This window comes from Mixophyes fleayi, chromosome 10, assembly GCF_038048845.1.
Source record: "Mixophyes fleayi isolate aMixFle1 chromosome 10, aMixFle1.hap1, whole genome shotgun sequence".
Classification (NCBI taxonomy): Eukaryota; Metazoa; Chordata; class Amphibia; order Anura; family Limnodynastidae; genus Mixophyes; species Mixophyes fleayi.
In genome coordinates this window covers 88,525,542-88,539,542 of record NC_134411.1, presented here as the reverse complement: position 1 = coordinate 88,539,542, position 14,001 = coordinate 88,525,542, and the positions used below count along the sequence as shown (strand labels likewise).

At 43.8% G+C, this 14,001-nt stretch overlaps 1 protein-coding gene and 3 non-coding genes across 4 annotated transcripts; all 4 read right to left on the bottom strand.

Moving 5' to 3' along the window:
* Positions 1 to 6,916: 6,916 nt before the first annotated feature.
* RPL13 (ribosomal protein L13) lies at positions 6,917 to 12,621 on the bottom strand. Its single transcript, XM_075189056.1, has 6 exons — positions 12,527 to 12,621; positions 11,137 to 11,253; positions 10,116 to 10,257; positions 9,605 to 9,778; positions 9,223 to 9,279; positions 6,917 to 7,115 (listed from the first exon to the last, which is right to left on the bottom strand). The coding sequence occupies exons 2-6, from the start codon at positions 11,238 to 11,240 to the stop codon at positions 6,957 to 6,959; spliced, it is 636 nt and encodes a 211-aa protein (XP_075045157.1). The 5' UTR covers positions 11,241 to 11,253; positions 12,527 to 12,621; the 3' UTR covers positions 6,917 to 6,956.
* LOC142104716 (small nucleolar RNA MBII-202) lies at positions 9,347 to 9,437 on the bottom strand. The gene has a single exon (XR_012679657.1). It is a non-coding gene; the product is annotated as a small nucleolar RNA MBII-202 (small nucleolar RNA).
* LOC142104714 (small nucleolar RNA MBII-202) lies at positions 9,840 to 9,916 on the bottom strand. Its single transcript, XR_012679656.1, has one exon. It is a non-coding gene; the product is annotated as a small nucleolar RNA MBII-202 (small nucleolar RNA).
* On the bottom strand, positions 10,964 to 11,049 carry LOC142104712 (small nucleolar RNA MBII-202). The gene has a single exon (XR_012679655.1). It is a non-coding gene; the product is annotated as a small nucleolar RNA MBII-202 (small nucleolar RNA).
* Positions 12,622 to 14,001: the final 1,380 nt, after the last annotated feature.

The window sequence follows — 14,001 nt, the reverse complement described above, 5'->3', positions numbered from 1 at the left end:
GACTGGGATTAGTTTATACGAGAAGGAAAGTAGCATGCACATATTTAATACACCACCATCTCCTATTAAATTGACACAGTAGTGAGAACGTCTATTGATGTGTGATCTCAAGGTCTTCAACTCCTGCGGATCCAATACCAATATAAAATAAGCAATCCTTTTGCAGATCTCTAAAGAGAAGGATGAAACCCAATGACTCACAGCTTCGCCAGTGTGTGAAGACATCCGGCCACCTTCATCATCATTTATTTATATAGCGCCAACATATTCCATAGCGCTTTACAATTGGGACAAACATAGTAAACTAATAAACAAACTGGGTAAAACAGACAAAGAGGTGAGAAGGCCCCGCTCGCAAGCTTACAATCTATTGGAAGACAGTCGTAGTGACCCAGCCCAATTCTGAGGCCGCAGTAAGAGGACAGCTGAGCAGGGTCAGCAACATACAAACCCATCCCAGATGTTCCTAGTAATGTGGACGCGATGGGCAGGTTAGAAGGTTTTGCAGGTGAAGCCAAATGGTTCAGGGAAAGAATAAAAGTAGACACCTGCACCTGTAATGTGTTGAAGATCAGAAGTACAACAAACACTAAATAATGACCAAGAACAGTGTATCCATTTCATCCGCGCTATCCTCCAGCATTATAAGCAGGACAGATCTGGACAATCCTGTTTAATGCAGACTTCCATGTACCATCATCCTGCAGGGACAGATGGGGCACCAACACAGGAACAGAAGCATAAGGAAGGTCCCTGACTATGGTGAAGACAAGATGCATCAATCATAGTTTGATTCATCAGATCAACACATTTTATACTGTTCATTTACCTAGTTTCAAACATCTTTAATTTCCAAATGTAATTTCTAATTTCTTAAAGAGGTACAAGAAGGAACATTTCTTCATGATGGGACACAGAGGTTACCTCCATTTACAGTATATCTGCCTTGCACACATTTTAAATGTCCTCTTGATTTTCTATATTAAAAACTAATACATCAATGTAAGCAATAATCATCTAGCCCAGTGTTGGCTAACCTGTGACACTCCAGGTGTTGTGAAACTACAAGTCCCAGCATGCTTTGCCATTATATAGCAGCTTATTGCTGGAAGGGCATGCTGGGACTTGTAGTTTCACAAACACCTGGAGTGTCACAGGTTAGCCAACACTGACCTCGAGAAGTAACACGACCAGCACCTCAACCATTTCTTTATTTTTAGATTGATACCAAAGTTGGAGTGAGCACCTACAATTTAAATGTCCTGGAACCTGTAGGACCAGGGATGTCAGTATTTATGTTAATGTGTGTCCAAGTATCTTGCACTGTGAATGAGCACATGTGGAGCAACAACACCACCACTCATCATTAAAGAGGATTTTAGCCCATCACATTAACCCAACTTGGTTGTTCCAAGCTTCCTAAATTATATATACAGCTCTTAGCACTGGCTCTGATTAGCATAGTAGTGACTTCTGTACACAATTGATCCAAGATTCGCAGCCTCCCAGGTAAATATCATGCATACAGACCATCTAACTGTCCTATATAACAGAGCAGGCAACAAAGAAAACTTTAAGTATAAAAATAAACCTGAGCTTGTTCCCTAGCACCTTACTTATATACATAAATGATGGCTTGAGCACTAATATTTTATTTGGATGGAACAAACAGCTTTCAACAGGCACTTTTTCACTTCCCAACGGCATGTGTTACCAAGTCACAAGGACGAACAGCTCATCACCCATGGACTGTCATGCTGCTATGGCGATATAATTTTTTTTCCCCTCCACTTTTATACTGGAACAGAAAAGGCAATTACATGGCTTCTTCAATAAAGTATTACAACATACCAAGAGCCAGCAAAGTTTTAGAGATGGCCTCACTCCTTCGCTCAAGCTACAAGTGTTTTGTTAGTGGATAGATTTGTTTATGGTTCTCCCATTCCGTACATCCGCCCCACAGACTACTGAGCACCACTCAGAGGGCTGTTCATCTTAAATGTGTTGAAACACTGAGAATGTCCCTGTAAAGGACAAATTGTCCCAACCTATTCAATGATAGCATAGACCAGTGGTTCCCAAACTTTTGCAGTTCGCAGCACCCTTAGAGTCTCCAATTTTTTTCACGGCACCCCTCCAAAATAATTATTGAGCAGTCCTGTTTTAGAAGTAGTTGGGTCAAAAAATTGTAATAAGTATTTAGGTCAGGACAGAAATACTTATTTAGTTGTATGCAAAAATGCCCCCTCTGCATCCAGACACACTGCCCTCTCTCACGCTGCCCCCTCTCACGCTGGCCCCCCTCCACTGCCCTCTCACAGTGTCCCCCTCCACTGCCATGCTGTCCCCTCCTCTGCTCTGTCCCCCCTTTCACCATCCGCTGCTCTGTCCGCCTCCTCTGCCCCGCTGTCCCTCATCCTCTGCTCTGTCCCCCCTTCTCTGCCCCGCTGTCACCATCTGCACTCTGTCCACCTCCTCTGCCCCCATCCTCTGCTCTCTATCCCCCCTTCTCTGCCCACTGTCCCCATCCTCTGCCCGCTGTCCCCATCCTCTGCTCTCTGTCCCCCCTTCTCTGCCCACTGTCCCCATCCTCTGCTCTCTGTCCCCCCCTCTCTGCCCACTGTCCCCATCCTCTGCTCTGTGACCCCTTCTCTGCCCGCTGTCCCCATCCTCTGCCCCGCGACCCCCTTCTCTGCCCCGCTGTCCCCATCCTCTGCAACCCCTTCTCTGCCCCGCTGTCCCCAGCCTCTGCTCTGTGACCCCTTCTCTGCCCCCCCCCCCCCCGTCACCATCCTCTGCTCTCCGCCCCCCCCCCGTCACCATCCTCTGCCCCGCGCCAGCCATAAAAAAAAAAACAGAAAAGGACAGAAACTTGCCAATCCGCCGGGACCCAGCACCCTCCTCTCTCCCACAGCAGCTTGTTACTGACGTCGATATTCAGCGACAGCTGCGGGAGAGAGGAGGCTGCTGGGTCCCGGCACCCGGCGGATTGGCAAGTTTCTGTGTTCTCTGTTTTTTTATGGCTGGCCCGCGGCACCCCTGGGAGTCGCGGCGCACAGTTTGGGAACCGCCGGCATAGACTGAATCACTGTATTAAGGCCTGTCTAGAAAGCATAGATATTAAGGGGTTAGTGTGACTGACACTGCCCTAGGCAACTTTCTGAAATCAAGGTAATATTGTGCCAGTTATTGTAACTGTGTTTCAGTATCTTATTTTAAGCAACTACTTTAAACATGTGAACATGGCAAAATATTCTGTAGCCACTGACATCGTATGTTGACAGCTGAAGTTGCAAAAGCAACACCCCACGGTCATTTTCCTGCAATTCCCAAGAGCCACAACCCGGCAAAATTCATGTCCATTGGCTGCAGTGCATCATTACATGTTTAAAAACGGCATTTCAGGCCAATGGATAGGAAGCTATGTCTGGGTAACAACTAGAGATGGTCACTGACCCCCGTGTTTTGGTTTTGGATTCGGTTTTGGATCTGGATTACCGTTGTGTTTTGGTTTTGGTTTTGCAAAACCGCCATTGCGTGTTTTGGTTTTGGTTGGTTTTGTTTTGCTATTTTGTTGGAAAATACATGTTTTTGTGCCTAAAATAACCCAATTTAGTGCTCCAACTGTTTTAGAGATAAGTAATCTAATTGTTGAGGTAATAAATCATCCAAAAAAACTGTTTAATTCTTCGTTGGTAGGCCTTCGTTTATTCTACACACAAAACAGATTGTCTTCCTCTCCATCTATGCATATTGGCAATGCAGCCATCGTCTTTGAATCTATATTACACCCTACACTTAGTTAAATATGTAAAGAAATGGAAAAAGACAGTTTGCTTTCTGTCTCTATAGGCCCCCTCCACTTTTTAAAAAAACAAAAAATTCAGCCATTATAGACTGTACAATATTAATTGACATGGAGAAAGCCAGTTTGGTTTCTGTCTCTCTAGGCCCCCCTCCACTTGTATAAAATACCAAAAAATCCAGCCGTTATAGACTGTACAATATTAATTGACATGGAGAAAGCCAGTTTGGTTTCTGTCTCTCTAGGTCCCCCTCCACTTGTATAAAATACTAATAAATTCAGCCGTTATATACTGTACAATATAAATTGAAATGGACAAAGGCAGTTTGGTATCTGTCTGCATCAGATCCTCTCTCCACTAGGAGTAAAATAGAAAACTATTCAGCCGTTATATAATCTAGAATATAAATAGAAATTGAGAAAGGCAATTTGGTATCTGTCTGCATCATAATCATCATCATTAGCGCCCTCGTCGCCTACACAAATCTCCCCCTCATCCTCTTCTAATTCCAAAGTGGCATCCTCAATTTGGGTATCACCGGCTACACTCGGGCTATTAAGGCACACATCAGCAGAATGCTCACGATTAGACATCCCACTGTTGGATGGACTCTCCACAGGGATTGTTGTCATTTGTGAATCAGAGCAAATATTCTCCTGTAATGCCTCACTGTTATCTTGCAGCTCGGCTTTGACGCGTAACAGTAGTTGTGCACCAATTGTAGGCTGGGTAACTTTTTGGGCTCTGCCACTAATAGCCAAAGGTGAAGGCCTCATTCTCTCTTTGCCACTGCGTGTGTAGAATGGCATGCTTGCAATTTTTTTTTTATCGTCACTTAACTTTTGCTCAGTTACACTTCTTTTTTGCTTCAATACAGTAAAAATTTTTTTGGTTTTTGTTTTTTGCACTAATTTGAAAACACTCTGTTGTTTGACATCGCCTTGGCCAGATGACGTACTGGGAACACTAACATCAGGACTGGAGACAGAACCTGGTTGCTCATTCAGATCATATGTGGACTGCTTTGAATCCATTCCGAGCGCAAACCACTGGGGAGTGCTAAAAATTATTTAGTAGATTCTGCTGACAGTTATGACTTTTGACAGCCAGAAATATTAATGCACAATTAGGGAGGACACCCCAAAAGCACTGAGGAGTGCTAAAAATTATTTAGTAGATACTGCTGACAGAAATGACTTTTGACAGCCAGAAATATTAATGCACAATTAGGGAGGACACCCCAAAAGCACTGAGGAGTGCTACAAATTATTTAGTAGATACTGCTGACAGATATGCCTTTTGACAGCCAGAAATATTAATGCACAATTAGGGAGGACACCCCAAAAGCACTGAGGTGTGCTACAAATTATTTAGTAGATACTGCTGACAGATATGACTTTTGACAGCCAGAAATATTAATGCACAATTAGGGAGGACACCCCAAAAGCACTGAGGTGTGCTACAAATTATTTAGTAGATACTGCTGACAGATATGACTTTTGACAGCCAGAAATATTTATGCACAATTATGGGGGACACCCCAAAAGCGCTGGGGAGTGCCAAATATGAAGAAAAAATAATAAACCTCTATCCTCCTCTCTGCACTAGCGATTTTGGTTAGAGCAATTGCAAGAACAATATTGTATTCTCTGTCCCTGCTCTAATTAGCCTATGACTACACCCTGCTCTCTCCCTCTGTCAAATGGCGATGGATTGCTGTGGAGGCGTGTATTTATAAAGTTGAAGTATCGCGAGAACCGAGCCCCGACGACGTCACAATGACGTTCGGCCTCGATTTGGATTCGGAATGGGCGGGAGAGTACCGAGCTGCTCAGCTCGGTACTCGGATACCCAAAGTTCGGGTGGGTTCGGTTCTCGGAGAACCGGACCCGCCCATCTCTAGTAACAACTGTGAAATGGGGAATAAAAGCAGAACTGTCCATCAAGGTGACAAAACGAGACTATAGAGTGCAGAATGTGCTTTCCACCTACAGAATGATTTACCTATAGATTAGCATCTTACTTCTTCAGTTTACTTAACCTTTGATGATTCTCTTTCAGTTTGGATTTTACATCATTAAGTGGATGGAGGATACTCTTCCTTGATAAATGACAGCACATTAATGTAATATACTCTCCTACCTGGAAGATTAGCCGATGTAGAACAGGGGTCATTGAGACCAAATACCTGTGGTAGACTGAACACACATTAAACCGGCTACAGATCTGGATGTTCCATATTTAGCCCATTCAGCCACTTTAGCAATGAAACCCCTTCTGGGCGTCTCATCACATCGGCACACACAGCTCTTCCAGGCAGTCAGCTGGATTATAAATGTTCCTCTCAGTCACCGGACCCATACATAGCAATGTACGGTCAATCTGGCAAAAGTGTCAGTTTCTCCGCTTAAAACTTGAATGTGACAAAAGTACAAACCAGGACAAAGATCACAAGCGGGTTCCTATAGCAGGTATTTAAGGGACATGCTCTATAGATGCCCACACTCACAGCACACCCGTTGCTGGTGGTATTAGATGTGCTGCAGGTACAGCCCGATGTATATATTTCCCATTTGAAGAATTATATAAAAGTTTTTACCTTTTCCAACTATTGCAGGTGTTACCCTATGAAGTGCTTCACCTTCAAAGGACTAGTTTATTGGTTTATGCGCTCCTATACGTGGGGCATGTTAAAGACTATTTTTGTCAAAACATAGCAAATCCCTCAGACTGGTGACGTCACACATATGCGTTGTATTCATTGACCTCGGACTGGCATTATGTGAAAGCTTCGTCCCCGTGCCAACGCAGCCTGGCCTTTCAATCTGTGAAACAGACCACTAGCCACAGCCTCAGGGGCCACCAGCCACAACCCAAATTATAAACTATGCTACAGATTACATTTCACGGTAGAATCTATATAAGCTGGTGCTCAGCGTCTTTAAAGGTCATCTTGTCTGGCAGAATTTGGAATATAAGACTATATTGTGTCCCTCCGAGGTGGGAATTCAGTGTGAGCAGTAAGACCAGCCTACGGCCAAGCTGCCCTCAGACAGGATGGTACCGCTGCTGTCAGGACCCTCCTTACTTATAAAACACTCGAGGGACAATTACAGAACATGGGTTTTATTAACAGTTCAAAGGACAGCTTTACTTTTTCTTCTCCACATCCTGGTCTGCAGCTTCCTTGGCTCTCTTGGCGCGGATGCCGAAGAGCCGAGCGTTGGCGCGTGCCATACGCAGACTGGCAAAGGCTTTGAAGTTCTTCTCGTCCTCTGAGATAACTCTCGCCTTCTCTTTCTTGTAGACCTAAAAGACACAGAGACCATTGGGTTTATACAGATCTAAGGTTTCAAGAGTCCTGGAAACATAAAACACCAGTATCTTTCAGTATGAAGTCAAACGTACATTCCAAGAGGGTGCCCACTGTCATTTGAACAAAGTAAGACAACCAGCTCACGCCCAACTGCTCAGTTCCTGGGCCAACAATGGTAGCGCACACAATAGAGTGGACCTCAGGATCCCACCTATATACACATCTTACCATTCAGTAGGACAGCAGGGAAGGAGTTTACACCAGAGTCGTCCTCACTCAGCAGCTGCCCAGAATATGCTCAGTGGGCAAATGTTTTGAGCAACAAAAGGGGCTGTCAGAAGCGACAGCACTGGTAATAGACGTTTGCTATAATCCCGAGGACAGGGAAAGTATCCGAGTATTTGTCAATTTACGGAACTTTGCTACACACTTCTGATCCGTGTCTGAACATGTACACTACTCGGTACAGAAGATGCCTTTGCATATCGGACTAAGTCAACATTAGATGCCCTTTAGCACTGGGCACATTTTCAGCTAATTGGCAAAACCAGAGCCTGTACCACTGACAAGCCAGTATAAAATACCCACATACCCATCAATCCTGCTCTCCAAAAACCTTTAAAATAATCATTATGTTCAGAAATAGTTTCACCTGAACTGGAGGATTAGTCAGAATCTCCGCAATGACATAAAACCGTTATGTCAGATAGGGCTTAGCCCAGCTATATAGATATATTTCCATTAATCGGGTCAGGAATTCCCATATGTTTGTACAACCACATGAATGCATTGTTCATATTCCCATTCAGGGCGTATTTGAGCATTGGAACATCTAATATATAAATGTCTAGTAATATATAAATGTCTAGTGGCGTGTGTTAGTCTGTATGGAAAAAATAAAACCAAGCTGCAGCACCACCTGCTGGGCAGAGTTATACACTGACCTACTAAATTCTTAGTGTGCGTGGGGAAAAAAATTCAGAAAGGGCTGAAATTTGGTATACTAAGATGTTTTAATTTGTTAATTTAATTTGTTAATTGTTAAAAGTGTTTATAAAGATTTTAAAAAAATATATATATATTTCTTGAAGGAGAAGTGACAGTGGGGAGTGGTTGGTGGTTGCCAGGGGTGACAGTGGGGAGTGGTTGCCGGGGGTGACAGTGGGGAGTGGTTGGTGGTTGCCGGGGGTGACAGTGGGGAGTGGTTGAGGCCTGGGCTATGGCCCAAATGCATGACAAGAACCTTTTTAACACCTTAAGTAGCTTGATTTGACTAGAATGCACGAGTATCATGCACGGGTTAACTTGTTGGAACATATCTAACAGAAAACTTTCCGGATAAAAGCCACAACTATTGCCCAACATTGTTACTGTACCCGAGGGAGAGTGCTTAATCTAAGAAAAATACAGGATTAAATGATTGTATGGCTTCCCTGTTAAAAGGATTGCTCTGTGCACTGTTACTGACCAAAGAATAACATCCATAAATGGGCAACAGATTGAGTACAGTGCAAATAAAAAATTTACAGAAAATAAAAAACCACTAAGTCACAGGGAACATGACATATTACTGAAGACATCAGTGACTCCATAGACAAAACCATCCAATTGGATTTCAGGACAAAGCATAGATACGCCAGTGGCTGAACACTGCTCGACCTCCGTGTACCAGACCGTGAGTAGTGCTGCGAGCATGGGGCCTAATACTGCAGACATTAATTTAATCCAGGCCCTGACAAACTGTCTTAAGTCCCCTCCAGGAAACGGATGAACCTCAACCTCTCAGGCAAGTTATTACCAGTGTGTAGCGAATGCTCAAAGCAATGCAAGCGAAGTCAGGGCAATGCAGAGATTTGCAGAGAGAAAGTTTTCCATACTGTGTAATATGTTTGCTTCCCAATAAAAGCAGCTGATAAATATTAGTGTAGGTATTATCCACCCCTCCTATAAAAGCCCCAGTGTCCAATTCTAGATTTGTAAACCTTCTGCATAAACATATTTGAAACTTGTTACACCAGAAAAAGTCTAAACATGACACCAACCTGTGGACAAACAAACATGCATAAAAACCATAAGACTGGTTTTATGGTCTTGACTTACATTGCGGATTGGCATGATGGGGCCGGTCAACTGTGTTGCCATCTTTAACTCTTCCGCCTGAAAAGGGTTAGAGGAAGAGATTGTGAAGACAGATCTGTAGGTTTTAAACGCTGATCATGTACAGGAAAATATTTTTAGTCTACAGCCATCAGCATGTAAAGGGTTCAAAGTCAAATCATCACAGGGATACAGAGATTCCGGAGACATTGTCATCATCTGACTGTAGAGACAGCACATACAGGCAGCCATGGTCCTCATGTAAGAGGGAACCATCTAATGCAACCAGCAGAGGAGGCAGACTGATCTGCACCACCAGTTCTGAGTAGCAGATGCCGATATAGTTACACAGCCACGTAAACACAGCACCCAGCACACTACTTACAGAGGCGTCTCCCTTCTTAGGAGCAGAGGGTTTGCGTGGGAAGATGATCAGTTTGGAGCGGTATTCCTTCAGCCTCTGCACGTTGGTCTGCAAGGACTCTGTAGATTTGTTGCGGCGACGGTGGTCCACAGAGATGCCAATAGTGCGGGCGACATTCTTGTTTATGCCAGCAGCCTGTGGGAAAAACAGTTGTTAAACAACAAAAAAAACACCAAAGAAAAAAAAAAATCAATAAAAGGAGACAACAGCCATCAGAATAAGGGGTTCAAGGGAATCATCACAGAAATACAGAGATTCCGGAGATACTCATCACACGGCTGACAGGATTCTAGTGACCAGGATAGCTAATGCTTGGATATTTCAGGCGTTTGTGCTTTTAAAGTCACAATACATGGGCATAGCCTATACAGTAGGGCACATTACAAATATCAGATCTATGTCTCATATCGTATAGATATTACAGGGGTTGTTTAGTACACATTACGGTTACATTATCTCCTGGGATACTCACCTTAAGCTCCTCCAGGCTGAAGCCTCTACCTGCCCTCAGCTTGGTGTGATATCTGATCGTTGGACATCTCACCACCGGTCTGACTGGACCAGAAACAGGTCTTGGAGCTATCAAACGGGCTTTGGCCTGGCGTGCCTTGCGCCTGTATGGGAAAAATTATCACAAGTTAGTATGGGAGAAACACTATATACACACACACACACACACAATGTAGATGCATATTAAACTAAATGCTGTACAACCTCTTTCCTAAAGACTGTCAGGGGATATGAGACTTACTGTACATAGATTAGAACTTTACAGATAAGTTAATCTACTGTCCTAACGTAGGACCATTTGCTGCAATGGCCCATCTTCAAACATTGGGGTAAGTCTCAATTTGACGCCAGGTGTCCCCGGAAAGTCCATGAAGACACATTGGGGCATATTCAATTGTTGCGGATTTCCGCAGCGTTAAAACTACTACCGTTATTACGGTAATAGTTAGCTGGATTTCAACTCGTGGCTCAGGGAGCTGCGAGCTGAAATCCAGCAAGAAAATTACCGTAACAACGGTAATAGTGCGGAGCGCAAGATATTCGGCGTTTCCGCCGACAATTGAATATGCCCCATTGCGTCTGAGATTTTACGCAGCTCATTTTATTTTTCTCGCACCCCATAGATGTGTGCGCAGAAAGATGAGTGGAGACTCGCAACATAATAGCCAGCAATAGGCGCAGATGAACATCAAAGCAATGTTCAGCTGCACCTTGTGTCGAATTGAATACACCCATTGACAAGAGACCGAAGCAGAAAGGCAAGATTAAATCCCAAAGCAAACAAGCCAGGCAAATACTAACACAATGCTGCAACATGTTCTACAGTCATCAGCTAGAAAAGGGGTTCAAATGTTATTTCATCACAGAACATGCAGAGATTCCGGAGAAATTGTCATCATCTGACTGTAGACAACGTGTTTCGAGCTTAATAAAATAGGATGAAAAAAGCTGCAGCGCCGTCAAAATGGCATCATTTAACTCACCGGCGGAGCTTCCTGGCGGGCTGGTTAAACCAAGTGGCCACTCGTCTCTGCCAGTCCTTGTGAAAGTGAGGCTTCAAGATCATGCCATTCCTGCTGGGGGCCATGGCGACTTAATCCCTATAGGGTGGGGAAAAAAATGCAATTCATCAGGATTAGCACAAGCCATAATGCTAACATTAACTTACCAAAGAGTTCAAAATATATCTATCCACATCATCACCATTTATTTATAAAGCGCCACTGATTCCGCAGCGCTGTACAGAGAACTCACATCAGTCCCTGCCCCATTGGATCTTACAGTCTAAATTACCTAATATACACACACACAGGGAGGGGGACAGACAGATAGACAGAAAGCGACTAGGGTCAATTTTGATAGCAGCCAATTAACCTACTAGTATGTTTTTGGTGTGTGGGAGGAAACCGGAGCACCCGGAGGAAACCCACACAAACACAGGGAGAACATACAAACTCCACACATGCTCGGGAATTGAACTCATGACTCCAGCGATGTGAGGCAGACGTGCTAACCACTTAGCCTCTGTGCTGCCCTAATATAAATATATATATATATATATATATATATATATATATATATATATATATATATATACACACACACATACATATATATATACATACACATATATATATATATATATATATATACACACATACATACACATATATATATATATATATATATATATATACACACATATGTATACACATATACACACAAAACAATAATCATAAGCTTATATATTTTAACAGATAACATTCCCATAGTTATAGCTATTCAGAATCCCATTAACTATCCACATGCATAGAACACAACCAGGATGTCACAGTAAAGAATATGCTGTACATAACCTGGCCCTAACATCTATGGCCTTGGGGTGCAATTACTAAGTGTCCCCCCCCCACTGCCACCAGTCCTGTTTGGGGCTGCACTTTGCACACTGAGGTGCATGGGGCAGAGAGTTACTGGGGCAATAAGACAGATCACTGAGACCCTATAACAGGGCTGTGCATGGAGACAACGGGTGAGGACTCCCAGGCACCCCATACAGGAGTCACCTATCCAGGTACAAGGGCCCCTCTCCTACCACTGGCATTAGGAAGGTCGCTGCTGCACTACAGATCCGGTGCAGATCTCCCCCGGAGCCGTATCCTGATACTCCCCATATCCCGAGCTCTCCACATCCCACAGGCCGGCCACCGGGCCTAGGCACCGGGCATACACCAGTTGTTCACCAAATAACCCCGCAAAAATCACCCCCGAGCTCCCAGGAGCACATCCCAACCACTCCCGTCACGGTGCGGGCACCGGCGGGTGAGGATGGCACCGGATTGTACCCTCTGTCCCCCAGGATCTCTCCACACATACCTCTATAGGGAGAAAATGGCCGAAAAGAAAGGAAGAACTCTCCCGGTGCACTATGGGATATGAGACGCTCAAGCCAATCAAAAGCGAGGCGTGTCTACAGCCAATGAGAAAGTGGATAGGGGAAAAGGTAAAACTTCCGCCAGCAGTGGCAACGTGCTGCGTGCCCACATCAAAGATGGCCGCGGTGTAGGCTTAATACTGAATATGTAAACAAAGTATAGTAATAAAAGTAAAACATGACAGACGCTGACACTGCCTCCTATAGATTACTAACCAAATAGCTAAATGTAACACAGCTATCATTGCATGCCCACTATATATTTTTATTGTAGAGTGAACTGTTAAGTATTTTCACAGTACTGCCTTAGAATACACACAGGCTGCAGCTTTGTATAGGAAATCAAATATGTATCTTTTTATGACCATAGTGTAATGATGTTTACACATATACTTGTGTGCATGGTTTTAATATACCCCTCTCACCATGATGGTAGCCACATTTTATTTAGAAATTATTGCTAGAGAAACTAAAGGATATTCAGCAGTATGTGCACTGGCTTCTTGTGATAAGGTCGCAGGGTTTGTTTTGGATGGAGAAGTATGGCTGCGGTTAAACTTACACACAATTTTTAATTCACATGATTCCTACTTTTGCACTGGAACCTGGAGAAATTTTGACATGTTTTGTTGCTGTGTAGGGCAGAAGTAGAAAAGTGCCTATCCATAAAATATTCACACCACGGGTGTTATAGCCTGCAGCGCAAATGCCCAGTTCAGCATGATGTTGCCTAAACCTTGAATGACTGTTGGCACAGTCAGGGCCTGATTGTCCTAGAGGCAATCAAGGAAAAAGTGGACATGTTGCCTATAGCAACCAATCAGAATCTAGGTGTAATTTTGTAGAATGCACTAAATAAATGAAAGCTAGAATCTGGTTGGTTGCTATAGGCAACATCTCCACTTTTTCAAACCCGCAGTTTAGTAAATATACCCCTATGTTGTGCCAGTCATCCCTATCAGTGGGTAATTAGACCTGCTCTGTCGCTGGTACAAATGATATGTCTGAAACCAAGTGTAATTAAGAGAAACACATGCATTGGGCACATCTGCCTTGGCACGCCCTTACTGTATATTGCCTAGGTTCATCAGCCCCTTCACGCCCCCCCTCCTCTGCTCCGTCCTCTCAAGATGTAGACAGACGTGCGTCCAGACATGAATTGCATGCCACTGTGTTCATCGGCATAAGGTCCGTTTCTGCGCAAGTGCAGAGACATTTCACACCAGATACGGCGCATAAATGGGCTCACGTTCGAATGTGAATCAGGCCCTTTATGTCTGTTAACGCTGTTGAGCAAAAACTTGCACCCAGAAGCTGTTTAAATAGAGCTGTCATGATGTCCTTAGTCTTATGTCCATCCCAAATGCATTTTACCGAGGCCTGTGCCAACCTCAAAAAAGTATCTTACACAAGTAAA

Bases quoted from the DNA above. Each gene is read 5' to 3' on its own strand.
- RPL13 (XM_075189056.1), bottom strand. From the start codon at position 11,240: ATGGCCCCCAGCAGGAATGGCATGATCTTGAAGCCTCACTTTCACAAG. The intron at 10,258-11,136 runs GTGAGTTAAATG...TTTCCCATACAG, and splicing joins CCCGCCAGGAAGCTCCGCCG to GCGCAAGGCACGCCAGGCCA. The intron at 9,280-9,604 runs GTAAGTAGTGTG...AACCCTTTTCAG, and splicing joins CTAAGAAGGGAGACGCCTCT to GCGGAAGAGTTAAAGATGGC.